At 39.4% G+C, this 18,495-nt stretch overlaps 1 protein-coding gene across 2 annotated transcripts in view; it reads left to right on the top strand.

Moving 5' to 3' along the window:
* LOC124162122 (thymidine phosphorylase-like) overlaps window positions 1–18,495 on the top strand; it is a 54,696-nt gene that overhangs the window by 21,991 nt on the left and 14,210 nt on the right. The window contains exons 1-6 of one of the 2 annotated variants that reach the window (XM_046538531.1): window positions 110–209; window positions 4,600–4,758; window positions 8,297–8,377; window positions 12,143–12,334; window positions 12,939–13,097; window positions 16,634–16,752. In XM_046538531.1, coding sequence (XP_046394487.1) covers window positions 4,608–4,758; window positions 8,297–8,377; window positions 12,143–12,334; window positions 12,939–13,097; window positions 16,634–16,752 — 702 coding nt within the window. In that variant the 5' untranslated portion in view covers window positions 110–209; window positions 4,600–4,607. Of the gene's footprint in view, window positions 1–109; window positions 210–4,599; window positions 4,759–8,296; window positions 8,378–12,142; window positions 12,335–12,938; window positions 13,098–16,633; window positions 16,753–18,495 lie in introns of those variants that run through there. The other variant, XM_046538530.1, reaches the window with a different exon arrangement.

Here is an 18,495-nt window from a genome sequence, read left to right on the forward strand (position 1 = left end):
TGTACGTTGTGGTACGTTGGCGGGAGGGGGGTTGGGGGCTCACTTCGCAGTCCACGTGTGTTTCTATCCAGTCGCGACCTTCTAGACGCAGTAGTTCCCTGTGGCATGCGTGAAGTGTACTCTTAGCGGATATAAGAAGCGAAAAAAGTGTTATTGCATGGGAATCTTTTCAATCAAATCAAACGCCTAGTGGATGTAAGAAGTAAAAGGTGAGTGTTTGTGCAATGAGAACATTTCAAGTGTTTAAGTTGCCATTTGGAGTGTAGGGACGACATGACCCGAGGTGTATGGTTGCAGCCTCGTATATGTTTGTTGATGTAACAGTTTCGCGAGCTCTCCTGCTGATGTCTTCAAGCGAAGAACTTCCAATTTTAAGTAGGCCGCACATAGGGGCATGGTAAATCTACGGGTCTTTCTCTGATGAAGATGATATTCCATTTCTCTATGAAGAAGTAAATCTGGTTTCCCTAGTGGTAGCACTCGTCGTCCTATGACGGCGCGAGGTCCTATCATCCAATTCCTTTCTTCCCAATCCCTACTCGTCGTGATAATCATCACGGCGCGCCGTCGAAATCGAGGGTAGTCGTTTTTCGCTAAATTTGTTCAACTTTGACCTCAAATATCTTGTTAACGTGATTGCGCAGGAAAGAAATAGTAAGGAAAGTTATGCACAATTTATTTGAGAATATGCATGCGAAGTTTTAACTTCCTAGTTCAAAAAAATCGTTTTTGAGGTTTTGGCCAGCTTTGTACCATTCTAGCCCACTGTGCGGCGGCGCCTTCTTCCTTCCTTTTCCTCGCTCAACCACCCTCGAGGTCCAGGGGAAAAGTCGCGGACTCATGAGCCCGGCCTCTATAATAATCACGATCATTTTGACATCCATTTCGAGGGACAGCTCCAGCTATCGCTCAAATGATGGCCGAAAAAAAATTGATCGTTACCGCTATCATTTTCCGCGATGGCTCCACAGATCTCATCCCTTTCTCCATCACTCGGCAGGTCCCTTTCTCTGTCGCTGAAACCATCGCTGGCACCATCCTTAAGCTAATCAGAACGTACGGCCGCTAACAGCGACTTAATACTCCACGCTCTCATTTTAATTCAATGGCAGTTGCAAATACGGAAAGTGACGGAACAAGCTATATGGAGAGAATGACGGTGAGAATGATTCTGTGATTTAGAAAATGATGGATCGAAAGATCACGCATTTGACCGCTGAAAACGTATGGTATGGTATTTGGAGGAGGCGACCGACATCTAAGGTCATTTGCGCCATGAGGGAAGGGTAAGGAGGGAAGGGTGGAGAGTAACCCGGCGTCGGCATTAGTCTGCTCTTAACGAAAGGCGCCAAGGGGACCATGGCTTAGCATCCTATCCGACGGACGGAGTGTTGCGCTTAAAATGTCCTTCACACAATATTCAATCAGGGATCGGGCAGTCTCTGAAAATTATTTGCCACCGCAGGGATTTGAACCCGAGCATCCGGGGTGGGAAGCCAACACTCTAGCCACCACACCAACCCAATCCCCGCTGAAAATATATCGCTGGAGCAATGATTCTGAGGATCGGAAAAAATGATCGTGTGATTAGGCTTTGGAATGTATCCTCGCGGGAACCCAAGGGATCTCGTTCCAATTGCAGAGCACGGGGTTATCGAGAGAAAAATCGCTGGACAGGGGCGAATTAAAGTCGTTGTTTTGGGTGGGGGTGTGCAACTTAACGCACCGCCTTGGTGGTATGCAATTCCTCTCAGCAATGTTTCTAGTCATTCGATTTCTAGCCATATTTCCATTTTCCGGTTGGAAGTAAAAGTAGCATGCTCGTGCTGGAGTGTCAGCCATAGTTGAAGTCAGGAGAACAAGGAGCTTGGGTTCGTATCCAGGTAGTAGAGAGAGTTGATGATTACTGTTAAAGTATTCTACTGATTAAGTTAGGTCCTATGGAGTATTTAAGAAGTATTCAAGCAGTATCCCCTCCCTTTTGTCTCCGGTTCCTAAGGCTACCAGTAGCAGATACAGAAAAAAACTCAAGGGGGGTGCAGTCTTATGATATAGAAAATTTACAATAGTGGTTCTGCAAAGTTTGGCAATACGGGCGGACCCACAAGGGGGGCACGTGCCCTCTGCGGCCCCATCTGTATCCGCCAGTGAAGGCTACATCTCCTCACTCAGCATGTCCAGAGTTTGAAATGCATTTGAAAAAACAATGGGCCCATTCATCAATTTTATTATATTGCCAATTGTGACAGAGTTTGACGAATAAAGATTAATTTGTATTTTGTCTTTTTTCTTAATGTCTCCTACTTCTTGAAGTACTTGCATTGAAATATCCGAGGCCTTTAACATCTACATCAAAGAAGTACTGCGAAAGCCACCACTAGGGTGTATGGCATGGGGTGATTCCACACCAGGCATACAGCACTCATCCTCAGTGGCGCAGCAAGGTGGGGGATAAACCCCCCCCAGATCTCAGAGAAATTTTTAAGTTTAATCCATTTTACTTAATGGATTCGTATTGCTTATAGAATTGTGTTAAGATTAATCAAATATATCTCATTAAGTGGTAAAACTAGTAATTTTGAACCATTAATCTTAAAATTTTCTGGAGGAGGCCCCCCCCCCCCCCCCCGCAACTCCCACTTACCCTGGTGGGTATGCAATACCCCGATACACCAAAGTATTAGTTACGCATAAATCCCCCCCCCCTATCCTTAATTATTAGCTTGGCCCCTGCTCATCCTAGCCTCGCGCTTTCTTTCCAGGCTCAGGCCAATGACACAGGACAACAAGATGCAGTCAGACCAGAAACTAGGAGAGTGCTTAGGACACAAACATGCTAATATGCAAATAAAACAATCAGTTTGTCATAGAATATGAAAAGTTAGCATAGTAAGTGATTAGTAAATGAGTAGAAGTTCACAAGTAAGTTGATCACGTTGCGAGCTTCTGCTGAACTTCTTGGCTACTCCCCTCCTCTCTTCACATTGGTCTCACATGGTTTGTTGTTGCTTGCACTCTTGTGAGGCATACCTTCTGTCTATGGGCAGTTCTTCCTGAACTAACAAATGAACCAGAACTTTAATGATGTCACCAACTCAGTAAAGTGGGCGGCAGCTTTTTAAATTTTTTACGAATGCGAGAATGGCTGAATGAGGAAGATTTTCTTTCTTCATAACTCATCTCTCCCATCCATCAACCGAATTGTTTGAAGAAATTGTAATTTTGTAAGAGAAAATGACTCTCTGTGAGGAAGAATATCACCCTCAGATTAGCGATGCACAGAAGAAGAAAGGAAGTCTTCAACAAACAACGGCATTATTTAACCCCTTCGATGTGGCACCATGAGATGATAACTAGGCTAGAATTTGGAAGTTTCCTTTCAACACAATTATTTTGGCATTGTCTAGAAATAGGTACATATTGTAATATTTTAATCATCACTATTATTTTTTTTCTGGAAGTATAAAATATTGAAAGATATTACAGAGTATGTATAAACTTTACTGATTTTACTTTGTTCTCATGGCACAGAAAAATCATAAGAATGTATATGGTGAATATTAGAAAAATCTGTAAAAAAAAGTACTGAAATTCTGTAAACATCAGAGATATTTTTTTATAAACTGGAAACTGAGCACATGACATGATGGATAGAAATCAAGTGTAATGCAGATAAAAGGATGCAGTTCAATAGGGGTGCACATGCTCCCATTACTCCCATTCATGTGAGGCCCAAGACCATGATAGACCCTGGATGCCATTAATGCCAGTGGGTAGGAGGAAAGCCCTTGGCTCTTATCCTCACTGAATGAGCTAAGAATATTAAGTGCTTCTCATTGGTGGATGCCATATTGAAAATCCCTAATACTATCAACATATGAGTATTTCCACATTCTCTTTCTACCTTGGTAAAATGATTAATTAATCCCACATTTCTTGGGGTGGCATAGAGTTTCTATATTATAAATCCTCTAGAATTGACTCTGGATTTATGACTGATATTGATGGATACCTATCACAATGGAAACCATTCAGTTATATTTTAATCAACCTTTGCAGATGCAAGACCATAGCCATAAAATTTAGAAGGGAAGGAAGGGGTTAATTTAAATTTGATTGATGTGATGGCATGTTGTTAAGTTTTGAGAAACAATATCATATCCAAAAAAACATGCTTGCTAGATGCATGAGGCCTTCATTGGCAGGAAAATTTGAAGTATCGATTTCATAAGATAAAGAGAAGTACTCCCATGAAATAATTTAATGACATTTCGCTTTGCCACTTGGTAGAGAATTCCTTTCTGAATTAGTATTTTAGCTGTAGAGCTCCTGAATGTATAAATAGGTGTGGTCTATCATTAGGGACAAAATCGATAGAACTTAACAAAGTACATAATATTCTGAGTGATAGGATGAATTGGAGCCTGTGGCTCTAGAATCAATAAGGGAGAACTTCAACCCTCTACTACCAGATGTAAATCTAATTGAAAGCATACTTCAGACTGCATAGTAGATATTTTAAGTTTTGAATATGCAACAATATCATAATAAGAAACTCAAAATCCTATCTAACTATCATCTTTTTTTTCATTTCCTAAGGAACCAAAATGCCTCCTGAGACATCAACGGTGGCAGCACCTGAAGTGTCTCTTGTCCATCTAATAGAGAAGAAACGGGATGGGAAGGAATTGACTCACAATGAAATTCAGGCTTTTGTTGATCATACAGTCAAAGGAACAGCACAAGATTGCCAGTTAGGTAAGTTGTGGGGAGTGGATAGTCTTAGGTAATTCTTTAACCCATTTGTGTGTGTGCTTCGATATACAAGTAAATGTATGTACAGTAAAACCTCTATGTAGTGAACCTCTGTACATAGTAAACCTCCATACATCATACCACCCCTATGGTCCCATCTGGTTTACATATTAATTTATAGGCAAACCTCTTTATAGTGAACCTCTTTATCTTATAAAACCTCCACCTCCAAGGAGACACTCCCGAGACGGCCAAACTACCTCCAGAAATCGTACCGAGACAACTAGAGACCATTAATGCAGCCGCAATTACATGCATGGAATGACATTTTCAGCGATAAATGTTCCACCTTTATTTTTTGTCTCATATACATTTAATATAATGTAATTTTCATGTTCACCATTAGTTGTGGCCATTTCATTCCGTATGAGAGCATACCTTATAGTAAATAAGAAAAAAATATCCAACTATCCTAATCATTTTAGTGACTGTTGAATTAAGAGAGATCACATTTTCTCCCGAATCATGGTAAAAATAATGCGATAGCGCTCACTTTCTGTAATTATTAAATAATAAGTACATGTTCACTAATGCATGCATATTTGTTTGAACACATAAATATAATGGTTTAAAAGACAGTAGTGCGTTTCATTTTCGAAGGATATGAAGAAATGGTGCCTATCACTGAAACCTCTATATAGTGAACCTCCATACGTCTAATTGCCCAAATTTTGGTCCCCTCCATTATGATATAAAGAGGTTTTACTGTATATTCCCAGTTTCAGATTTCTTCATTATATTTTCAACCTTGACTCACTCATTCACAGTTGTAATCCTAAGGTAGGTTCGTACAGGTGTTAGTCTGGGGTGGTCTGGGAGTCATAGTGACTGGGAACCCTTGGCAAGGGCTCACGATGGGACCTTCTTTACTGAAAGCTTCAGGGGTCCTCCCCAGGAAACTTAAAGAAAATTGCTAGAAAATTACTAGAAAATTGCTAGAAAATTACTAGAAAATTGCCAGAAATGAAAGCTATTATGGCCCTTAAAAACTAGATAAAAGTTAATAGAAAATAGAAATTACATAAGATAAATACAATGAAAAGTGAAAATTTCACATCTTATTAAGTTAAATAATAAATTATGGTTCCATTATCTAATTGGTGAATCTGATCTTTGATGCTGTGCTGACATATAAAAAAACCTTTTAAAGTAACCTTTTCAAATAACCCTTTCAAAAAAGCATTGCATTTTCTTTTATCTTCTGACACCTTTATTTTGTTTGTTTATATATGGGAGACCAGGGAGAACTGGGACACATTTTGGAATACAATTTTTTTGCAAAAATCTTTGCGGTTTAAATAAATTTTTTTGCAACCCTTAGTTGCCTTAACCCTTCCAAATTCCACTGAAAATTCCTCGAGAAATTAAAATGGGTGAGCACTGTGGAACTTAGCATTTTCTTAACATTTGTCCCAGTCCTCCATCATTCCGGGATGGTTAAGCAGGAGAAATGGGACACTAATGTAAATGTGCAAAAATGGCAAGAAAAAAATAAATGATGGATTCAAAATACATAAGTGAGAGATACTTGAATTACTTCTTATTATACTTACCTGATTTATGGTATAAGTTGAAAGTATAAACAAGGATTTCACTCTATCAGTGCCTTAAAAAAAAACTGGAAAATTCAGTTTCAGAACAGTATCTTTTTTCTCTCTGAAACTAATGTCTTCTTGTTGACGGAAGAAAAGTTTTAAATTGGCTCCCCTTTTTTGCATGAATTTTACATCATTTCCATCATCATACTCATTACTAAACACTTTCCCAGAGTAGTACGAAAGAGGAAAACCATTTCAAATGTCAGATTACTTTGAAAAATTACACTCCCTGTCCATGGAAGCAATTGATTTCATTACATGTCTTGATAATGCATATTTTGATGAATTCTTTACTCTTGCTACCTCTTTCACATCTTTTCCTTCATAACAAACCATCTCCACAGATTCCAGAATGGTAAAATTTGGCACTGCATACCATATCTGGATTTTTAAAGCATATCATGAAAGTTGTCAAAATTGATGAGAAAACCAATATCCTCTTCTTAACACACATTCAGAGAAGGATCCATTTTAGGAGGAAATGCAGCTACTGCTTCTAAGACATATGAGAAAAGCAAGAGCTAAAACACTTACATCAAGAGAGGGAACTTTGAACTGTCCCATACCTCCTATACTGTCCCATTCCTCCCTTGTATCCCCTACATAATCTTTTTATGCTTAGTATGTTGTAAAGAAAGCAACTAATGAAAATTTATTATTTTCTAATTGCTAAAAAGCTTTGGTTCAAGTAATCCGAGTCTTTCTAATTGCACTGAGTCTATGCTTCATGATAGACGTGGGCATTGTGGAGCCTCCCTAAGCTTGGGGCACTCTGCGCTTGGCGACCAGCCAATCTGGCCAGTCCACCCCTGCTGATTGTAGAACCTACCCCACTCTAATCAACAACTGTGTAAATAACACACATTCATAGTGGAGGGATCAGTGTCTTTCCCCAGGCCCTGTTGCGTATACAGTATTTTTGGGAGTGCACTAAGGTTTCAACAGGGATTTGAACCCAGATACTTCGGACAGATGCTAAGTTACCTAGTAACTGCTGCACAACAAAACTATTGACCCCCCTAAATTCAAGTCTATGAAGACAATTTCATTCTCATAAATTGTAATTAGAGTTATGCACATGCAATTTTTTCAGTAACATCCTATTGCTACTATGTCCTTACTGTAATAATTGGTATGAAATTCCTCATTCTAACGCTCCTTGGGCCATGGGTAAAATTACCTTGGTACCATATATGGATCCCATTGCTGCAAGGCCGTAGCCAGGGGGGGATCAAGGGGGATTCATCCCCCCCGGAAATGAAAAAAATTGAATGGATACTTTAAGCTCGCTTGGTGCTCACACAACGATATTATGTATATAGCGGCGCAGGGACATCTAGCAGTCCAGTGCGACTTAAGTCAATAATTATCTAAGCGAATTTGTAGGTGCAGTTGGTGAAATAATAGTGCTGTGAATTAGTTGAGAGGTGAGTGACTTATGAGCCTCCTGAGGGACCGCAGAATTGACATCGACACCGAGGAGTTAATTCATTTGGTCGCTGCAAAAAATAAGCTAGAAGGCTAAATTCAATTTTATAATAATATTTTTATATTTTCCTTTAAGGGTTTATAATAAATATGTATATTTAACTGTATACGCTATTTTATTTATCTTATAAAAATAATTTTATGCTTGTCTACTATTCCATAAACCCATTCTGGCTACGACCTTGCATTGCTGCAATTCTATGGAAAGAAATCATAACTAGGTACATATTTAACTTTCTCAAGAATGACTTTGAAGATTATTCTAAATTTTGGCAAATGTTGTAGATCTTTTCTTATACTAGTTTTGCATGCACAATTCTCTGGTCATATAGTTAACAAAGACACATAATTAGATTCACAAAAATGATTATTTTCTATTTATCTATTAATTTCAGGGGCAATGCTGATGGCCATGCATCTTCAAGGCCTCACAGACCAAGAGACTGTCAGCCTCACTAAGTGTATGATGAACTCAGGTATGTGCATGGTGAGGTAGCAATTGCATGTCGAAAGTTGAGATTTATACTCAATAGATTAGCAATATATGGTTTTTAGAGGAAAGGGTTAGTTTGAAGACTGGAATGTTGGCTAACACAAGTAGGGGGCCCACCTCTCCCCCACAAAATGAGGAAAATAAATTAAAAAATCAAGTAGCATAGTCTGTTTAAGTCAAAGGAATCATGAGTAAGCGGTTGCATGTGGCATGCGGTGATTCTTTGCTATCTACATTTTATTAGTATTAATATAAATTTAAATATGAAATGCCAATGGGTGTCCTTGTTTAAAATGAATGAGAACCTATCCTTACATCTTGTCCCCCCTACTCTTATCAACATAGCATCTTAAGTTATTGCTATTCAGGTTACATCTAAGCCTAAGGCGCTGAGATTGCTGTACTGAATTTGACAAATATTCCAGCAGTGACCTGTCATAACAGTGGGGCTAAGCAAGGCATAGTTTAGAATTCCTAGTGGCTTGTCTGTAGCCAGGGGGATGCTTTAGGAGTTGCAGCCCGCCAAAATTTTTTTCCATCTAGCGACTACCAGCCATACACCTCTTTAGGAGAAAACTAGTCCTAGAACACTTATCCTCTGAGTTTATCTTGACAATTAAAAGTTATGGGCTAAGATCAGGGTCTCAGATCCAAAATTTTCTCAAAAACAGATAATTATGCAGTAGAACCAAGCAATTTAATCATTTAACCTTCAAAAAGTGAGCCAATTGCTGAAGATCTTTGATGGAGGTTGGATAAAGTAGGGTGAAGTACTTGAGGGACCCATTATAAAAAAAATGAGGCAGCTTTTACTGACACCGGGTGATTGGGTTAAATAAATCAATAAGTTTTCATTGGATTTTTTTAAGAATATGAGAAGGTTTTGTTCATATATTGTCGTGTCCTCCCGTGGACAGCTTGACAAGGGGCGACTCAGAATAGGGATCTTGGACTAACGCTGAGGGATTCCGGGCAGCAAAGGTGGACCCCTCGGAGGGACGGTATCGGGTAGAAATGAAAGATCCCGGGTTTGCCACAAGAAGTGTATTTGATTCCATTGACTCTTGCGGGAGAGTGATCAACTCCCTCGGCTTCCCCTCCACGGCCCTGTGGGCCCCCGCTACGCGGTTCCTGACTCTTGACGAAATGAATGACGAATCACGAATCACCTCCCTGTTTTTAAGGCATCCCTACATCCGACCACCCCCGCCCCCTCCGTGAGTTCTAGAACCCTCCAATCGTACGCCATTCTTTGCTGAAAAGTGCAAACGCATCGGCAATAAAAAATGCGGTTCCTACTCTCAGCAAAATCAGCGCAGTGCGGACATCGTGGCTTTCCTTTTACGAAAGTGCACACCCACCATCTATCCTAAAATGCATTCCTCGCCATCAGCACAATCCGCACCGCGCAGGCATAATCAGGGGTGCCGACTTACAAAAAATATTGGGGGGGCCCAAACCGGCGATCTTGCCCCGGAAATATTGTAAGTAGTGAGTTTTAAGTTTTTTAAGCATTTTAGAAGAGTCGTATGATCAACATTAGAGCCCTGATATGTAACTAGAATCTCGATATCTGGACACTCCGGGGAAAATCAGCAAGCCTGACACATTTTTTCCTCACACCCATAACGAATTTTTGAGGGGGGGGCCCCCTCAAGCCCCATGGAGTCGGCACCACTGGGCATAATGGAAAGTTCAAAAGACCCACGCAAGAAAGGTGAATAGATGGATGAAGAGGACGCATAGACCGACCAAAAGAATATGCACGCATCAACAAAAAGAGTGTGAGGACTTAGTCGAACGCAAAATGAAGTCAGGATTTAACAATATTGTTGATACAGTCAATGAATTGCAGGAAATCAACTTTCCAGACTTCTGCTATCTTTATACATAAATTGCTTTTACATTACAATTTACATCTACTGTAGCAACTGGCCTTTGGAATTTCTATTGGATTTTAAGATTATAAATAGTAAATTTTTTTCATCTACAGTGATTGCTCCTTAATTAAAATTGAAATTCATAGGTTCAGAGTGACTATCCCTAGCAAATGGATTTTCTTCCTTGTATTGTCAAAGTAGCAATGCACTTCCAATTGAATGAATATCATCATAATCACTCTCACAGATTAATATTACATTCCATCAAGAAGAAGTGGAGGAGCATGAGATAGCCACTACAGTTGACTCTCGTTTATACAAAATTTTCTTTAAATCACAAAATTACGAACCTCATTCCCCAATTCCTGCAGTTACAAAATGAACTTTATAACGAAGTTCCACAAATAAGCAACGGCATTTAGGTGGATATACACTACGCTAAGTTTTAATAATTGTGCTACATTTAAGTTCTCGTGTACTATGCCCAAGAGTGTCAATTATGGTTCTTCCTTTAGTATGCATGCAACAATGTGCTTCATTCCTGTGGAATCATGGTTACCTACTCATAACCGCTAGTAAATTGGACGTAGAGTTAGTCCTCTTCCTACGTACATTCGATTTACGAACTTTCATTTATACGAGCATTCAAAAATTTCAAATTTTGAATTTGGCAGCTTTGGTTTTGACCAATGCAATGTGGTGTGGCGTAGAGGAACTCGCACTATAGGCATAATCTGAACGAAGTATCATTGAATCCGGTGTGAAGTTAGGAACTGCTCAGCATTTTGCCCATTCTTCCATATTGCGGAGAACAATTTTATTCGACTCCAGCTGCGTCGCATGCCGAGCTAGATCAGTTCGTCACAATCGTGACTTACTTAGTGCACAATTGTGATGCAGTATTGCACTCTGCAGGATAACCGAACTCCTCAATGCCTTGCATGCAGTCCGTTGACAGCACAAAAGGAGGGGCGGAAAACCCTGCGTGGTTTGCAGCCAATCGCTATCCCCCAAACGCACCTCACACCCTTGCCTAGTCATACAACGTTGTCACATGCATATGGAGCACCTAAATAAGTCTGAACCACCAAAACAACCCTTGTCGTCTCTTCCGGCTACTTTCTTCACGGAACCAACCCTTTTGTTTACAAGTGACATTTCACTTTCTTACCTGGCAACCTTGCACCCTACCCTGAACTGAACCATTCTGCCTATCATCGGACAACTCTTGGTGGTCGGACTGTAGGTTTATAACTTACAAGGTCTTGGAACGCATCTATTTCGTATATCGAGGACTTAATGTATTGGGGAAGATATGAACTCTTGATTGTGTTATGCCACATTTTTCTATTGAGAAACTGAAATGAATTTTCTTGTTTTTATATAATGGCACGTAACTTAATTGTGTGTATTATATACTGTTTTTTTATGACGATTCCTGAAAAAACATTCATACAAACTTCTTTATTACGAACCTCCGGTTTTTCGGTCCTGTGAACTTCATAATAATGAGAGTCTACTGTATATGGCAATTTGGGCTCCATGCAATTAGGAATTACACTAGAAGTCCTCCCAGACCTCAAAAATGTGGCAATGTCTGCTGGGATTTGGGGCTGCTAATTTCTGGGCTTTCATAATCTGAGCATTAGACTGAAGCCACTGTCAGATTGGGATTTAGCACTAAGGTGGTGCCATTCCCATTTCAGTCCAGAAAAGAGAAGGGTTTTGTTAGGATAGAGTTCACCGAGTTGTCATGCAAATACATATAATTTATAATGGAAGATAAGAAGAAAATGATGACAGTTGAACTTTGAAAAAACATTCTATTGCAAACATCCATGGTTATTTGGCTCTGATTTTTTATTTAGGAGAGGTGCTAGTTTGGCCTAAAGAATGGAAGTCTTTATTGGTGGATAAGCACAGCACTGGAGGTGTTGGTGACAAAATATCTCTCGTACTTGCCCCTGCTTTAGCTGCCTGTGGGCTCAAAGTCCCAATGATCAGCGGGAGAGGTCTTGATTTCACTGGAGGAACACTGGACAAACTTGAATCTATTCCAGGTATGGTAAAAATCCATTATATGCCTATTTTTTTATTAATGAGATATCTTAACACTGTATCTTTGTTGGTTATGGGCAATTATGCTACAAATGTACCAATACCTTTTCTTGTGTTCTCTGCATCAAAGAAACCTATAAAGACATGCTTAATAGTCTTTGCCACAAAATTCATTGAAGCAAATTGTAGAAATAGGTAAAGGAGACCCAGGAATATTCAACCTCAGCTGATTTATTTTAAAAAATATTGACCCTAAAAAATTAAATATTTTTGTCAATATTTTAAAATTTTATGGCAATGCATATGTAATTCTGATGGAGGATGTAAGTTGATTCTTTGAAATAATCGCGTCTTTCACAGTAATACAAGAAAGTAATAAAACAATGTACCCAAATACACACCCTTGTCAGGTAAATTAACAATGTGGTAAAAATTTGATATAAATCCTCCCTCCATCATATGAATTTGAAGGACATTGTTAGTACGGGTATCACAAAGTGATCCCTGAAACCATTAATTAATTAACTATCTACTATTAATGAAAGTGATATGCACAATGTAATACTTAAAAAAATAGTTAAATGATTTTATTGAACTGCATTTCAGGATATAGAATTCTTCTGAGTAAAGATGAACTGACTCAAATCTTATCCAAAGCTGGCTGTTTTATTGCTGGACAGAGTGCAAACCTTGTACCAGCTGATATGGAACTGTACAAGCGGAGGGATGTCACTGCCACAGTTCCAAACCCTGGTCTTATTACAGGTAATAAATTATTATACTGATTTTTTGAAACGAAATTAGTAATAGGAAATGAATGGTCCGTACATTTCTACCTAGTAAGAAATATAGGTAACGAAGTGGAATAATCATAGCCCCCTTCACATCAGTAAGACTTTTACCTCAGAGTATAGCAAGCCCATCGATAGACATGTAAGAGTGGAGAGCGTTGTTTCCTTTCGTATATTTCCCCCACCTTTCCCTCAACTCAGAGAGAATGCTCGGAAACCGTTTGAGCATCCTTATGGCTCTAATCATTTTTTTTTAGTGATCTACCTGTTGCAGTAAGTTTATAAGGAGCATGTTTCAAGTTACCCCACCTGCCTACCCTCCCTTACTGGTGGGATTCCCTCTTCAATTCCTTGCATGTCCTAATCCTTTCTATTTTATGTATAAATCCCATTCTCTTACTTCCCCTCCATTGCTTACCTATCCCCACGACCAGTGGCGTAACTAGGAATATGCTTTGGGGGGGGATGGGATGGCCTGGGGTGTCGACTCCCCTCCCGCTTCCCCCTCCCCCCCCAATGCAACAGGGGGTCAGGAAAATTTTTGTTAAATGACATGCCTGGAAATACATTTTACCTCATTTTGGCATAAAAATTTAATTTCAAGCAGATGCAGTTAAAAATGTCAAAACTAGACATAATTATTTAATGATTTAATAATATAATAATTCAACATAATTTCTTTTAAATTAAAAAAGAAGAACTTTGTGCTTTCACATTAATATTTATTCACGACCATGGTTTCAACGTTAGACGTCATCATCAGGTGAACTCTACAGAGGTCCATCACATCCTTTTATACCAGGCTAGGAGGGGTAGGGAGGAAGGTAATTAGGTTGAACGGATTGGTCAATAGAGAAGAGGGAGGGGGAAAAAACTTGGTCATATGGTATGAAAGAAGTTATATGACCAAGTTTTTTCCCCCTCCCTCTTCTCTGTTGACCAATCCGTTCAACCTAATTACCTTCCCCCTTACCCCTCCTAGCCTGGTATAAAAGGATGTGATGGACCTCTGTAGAGTTCACCTGATGATGACGTCTAACGTTGAAACCATGGTCGTGAATAAATATTAATGTGAAAGCATAAAGTTCTTTTTTTTAATTTAATTATGAATCGCTTTCACCAAGTTACGCCTCAAATAATCAATAATTTCTTTTATTTCTCGCATTGGGGAGGGGATCTATCTCTCCCCATAGTTACGCCATTGCCTACAACACTGTTTATAACATCCTCTCATCACTCAGGAATCACTCTGTCCAAGGCCAGCTGATTCCTCCATGTCTCATATAGAAATTTCCTCTCTTAGCACGTAATGTGTTGCACTTACTCATCACGTTTCCTCCCTGAGCACCTCATTCTCTCTCCTCCACACCCACATCTCGATTGCTTCTACCCTTTTTTCATCCCCAATCTACAACATCCACTCTTCTGTCCAGCCAACCACTAAACTTGAGATCATAGCCTTCTCTAGCCTTTTCTCTAAACTCTTACACCTCTCTCCTCCACATCTGCCCTTTCCTATTCATGAACAGTGACCTACCTACTTTGCCTATGAAATTCTATTCATGATGTCCTTATTGCTATATCTGTTTTCATTTAATTTGCTGCTCGAATAGCTGAACAGCCCCTCTTGCTAAGTTTGTACCATTTTGCATGGTGCAATTGAATTCAAAGAGTAAAAATAATACATTGAAGTTATGCATCTACAGCAAACTCCCAATTATCCGGCTGTGGATTATCTGGGTTGCGGATTATCCGTGCATGATTTTCATGCTCGCTCAATTTTTTCCGCGATCCTTTTCTAACCCTTAACCTGCTCCGATCGTCTATTGACGATTTGTATTTATTAATACATTTTGAAATTATTTTTCGCTTAATTGTAATACATGTCCTAAAGTTCGTCACTTGAGGTAAAATCAGAGAAAATTAGTCAATTAAATATTTTTGAAAAATTTTTACCTTGAGTAAAAAGTTAAAATTAATAAAATTATGCAAAAATAATAAAAAAATATTATCATTTTTTTTTGCGCCTGTGGGGAGCTCTATTTCAGCTTATTTGCGCAGTTTAAGGGTTAAAAAATCAGAAGAAAAATCATCGGAATTACGGTATTAATTCTAGCATAAACCGGGCTTATCATTTGCATTAGCATACAATACAATACAATACAATGTACAATGGAAGCGATCACGCGCTAGCTGCATTCACGGGAGCACCGAGTTCCTATTTTCCAAGCCTCGCAATATGTGACTGCAGTCCTTGATCACGGTCGCAGTAGCAGTCGCAGCCCGGCAACTTGTGCGAGACATGACTACGTGGTGTGGTGCCTGGTAGTGTAGTTTCTGGCCTCAAGCAGTGGCTTCGAAGCATTCGTGCAAACCACTTTTCTGTATCCATAATCACACAGCCACGGATGTGTGGTTTTGGATAACAGGCCTTACATGGAACATTAATAATACAAGTACAACCATGTTATCATCGCTAAAAAGATCGTGAACTGGCGAAGAAAGCTCTCATTGAGTCAGGGAAGCACTCTTAAATAACAGAATAACTGCATATATACAGTGAGTCCTCGTTTAACGTCACTTACCGTTCCTGAAAAATGTGACGATAAACGAAATGACGTTAATCGAAACATAATATCCCATAAGAAACAATGTAAAAAGTGAATATCGGCTCCTAGACCTCACAATTCTTACGCGAAAAAATTTTAGCGTATCATATCTGGGGAATTTTTTATGATGGGAATGCCAAGCTACGGCATAAATACGAGTTCCTGTCTTCATCGACGACAATAGCAGCACTGACGTAAATCCTTCTCCATTTTTGTATTTGATTTTCGGCTTCGCTATGGTGGTGGCCTGGGCATCATCATCGCTGAAACATCGTCGCAGTTACAGGAACCAAAATTATTGTGAACAAGGCGAAAAAAGTGACGACAAAAACTCCGAGTTCTACACGGAAAAATTTCTTGAAATCACTTTTTAGGTTCCTGAAAACCATTATGTCAAGTAAAACCTTGCGCACCTACCTAAGAATTCATTTAGCAGAAAATTTGCAAAAACTGTAATCGCAATTAACAATAAACACACCGTTTTACACTTCGTTTAGACTGACTGTATTACCGCCCACAAAACGAACAACCTGTAACGCCCGCTGCTTCACGTTTTTTTCTCGTGCGAAATTTAAAAGCCATGACGTTATCGCGAAGCAAAGGTGCGATAAACGAATGACGGAATCAAAATTTTCGTGACGTTATCGTGAAGCGAAGGTGCGATAAATGAATGACGGTCTCAAAATTTTCGTGATGTTATCGTGAAATGATGTTAAACGGGGTGACGTAGAACGAGGGCTCACTGTAATAATATATTGTTTGTCTGACATAAATTATGAACATTACCAAACATTTAAGTGAATATTTGGATTATCCGTGTTTTCTGATTATTCGTGCCGCTCTCCCCTTCATTAGCCCGGATAATCGGGAGTGTACTGTATATTAATATTTTATACTCCAGGTTCAATCCTGTCAAAGAAGGCAGCAGAGGGTGTAACCTCATTGATAATGGACATTAAAGTTGGAAAAGCAGCATTCAAAAAAACAGTGGAAGAAGCAGAAATCTTGGCAACCAAAATTGTGAGTACTGAAGCCAATTAATTAAACTCAATGCCGAATGAAAATACGAATAAAATATTTACCTTTAATTTTTATTATCGTAGAATGATTATTAGCCCAAAATATACAAGTGAAACTTAAATCTTGACAGGGGATGATCAAGATGGTAGAGGAGGGGGTGGCCACCCCCCTCCCGTAATTCATGGAAAAATTGAAAAGATAGTAATGTTTAAGGTGGCTCTCAGATGAAAGTGTTTACTCCACTAGTTTAGCAAACAATGTTTTACATTTTAGCGGCGGGAGTACATAATTTTAACTACCATCCTGTATGGGAGAGAACCAAGAAATATTTTTCCCTCTAGCCTGGGCAAGTGTTCCGCAAGGAGTGAACCCTTTTAATCTAGGGCAACCCTTCTTACTCTCTTATCAAGGGATGGGCCTACATTTGGGCACTGGTCATAGGCATATTAATAGCGTGAAGCAGGAAGGAAACAATATGAAATGAGCAGTACCACAGGAAATGCTGAGAGGCACTCCCTGGCATGAGGGATGGCCGGGGATAGTTCAGCCACTTTAGCAATCCCTACGGTGAGGGTAAGTGCATTTGGGCACTACCCGAGTAGCAATAAAATTTTGGGAAACTGCAAAGCAATGGTGAATTGTGTAAAAATGTTTATCCCGCAGCCAGCGAACAAATCGTTAAAATAGTTCCTGCAGTCTTAGGTTAAAAGTAATTGACTACTTAAAAGCCTCTTGTTGATGCATGTCAGACTGACCTCGGACACATTATTGACGTAAGGTACTGCATACCACCAAGGTGCAGGGGAAAGTAAAGGACCCTCTCACAAAACAACGACCTTGCTCCTTCCCTTAATCTTGAAAATGCTACTTAATCTTTTAACATTGTAGTGACAAGAATAGGACAATATAGATTCATGAAGCAACTACAGTTTAAAGTAAGGGCAATAGAATGCAAATTTTATGAGTCATTTTTCAAATTTTAATTCTTAAATTTTACCTTCAGAGCAATTTCGTGATTTAGAAAATGCTGGGTGGCACTAGTATATGTTGAGTAATCAATCTTTAGTATACAGTAAAACTTTGATTTTACACACTTGGAGGGACCGAAATATGGGCACTGTGTGAAATCAAAGTGTGTAAAATCAAGAGTTGGTATTGAGGAGGAGTATAGTTTTCAGGATAAAACGTGCTCATTATTGCTCGGAAAATGAAGCCTAATAATCTTATTTGTGCCATTTTTGAGGTAACACGAGGGAATCTCGTGACCTTTGTGAGTGGGTGTACACATTGGTAGGGTGACTTGACAGTTACTACCGAATAGTCATTCTATCTAACAACAACAATATTCCCTTTTCCTGTGCGAAAGAATGGGAGCAGCTATTTTTTCGATCAATGGGTTACCTTTGGGTATCCTTTTTCTCAGAACTGTTCCAGTACCCTCGCATTCTTGAGATTTTAGCTGACTTATAAGAGGAAAGCTAGTAGACCAACTGTCAAAATAAATGGAAAAGGTAAAATTTATGGCTAGCTCTAGTAAATTGTCCAACAGGGGCGGATCCAGGATTTCTTTCTGGGAGGGGCACAAGCAAGGCCGTATCCATGATTTTGTTCAGGGGGGGGCACAAGGATACCTCGTTATACAAAATGAACGAAATGACAATGGGACCGTATTAAAAATCTAGCATATTTTTAAGGGTCTGGGGGGGGGCACGTGCCCCCCCTCTGGATCCGCCTATGTTGTCC

Source organism: Ischnura elegans, chromosome 7 (genome assembly GCF_921293095.1).
Source record: "Ischnura elegans chromosome 7, ioIscEleg1.1, whole genome shotgun sequence".
Lineage (NCBI taxonomy): Eukaryota > Metazoa > Arthropoda > Insecta > Odonata > Coenagrionidae > Ischnura > Ischnura elegans.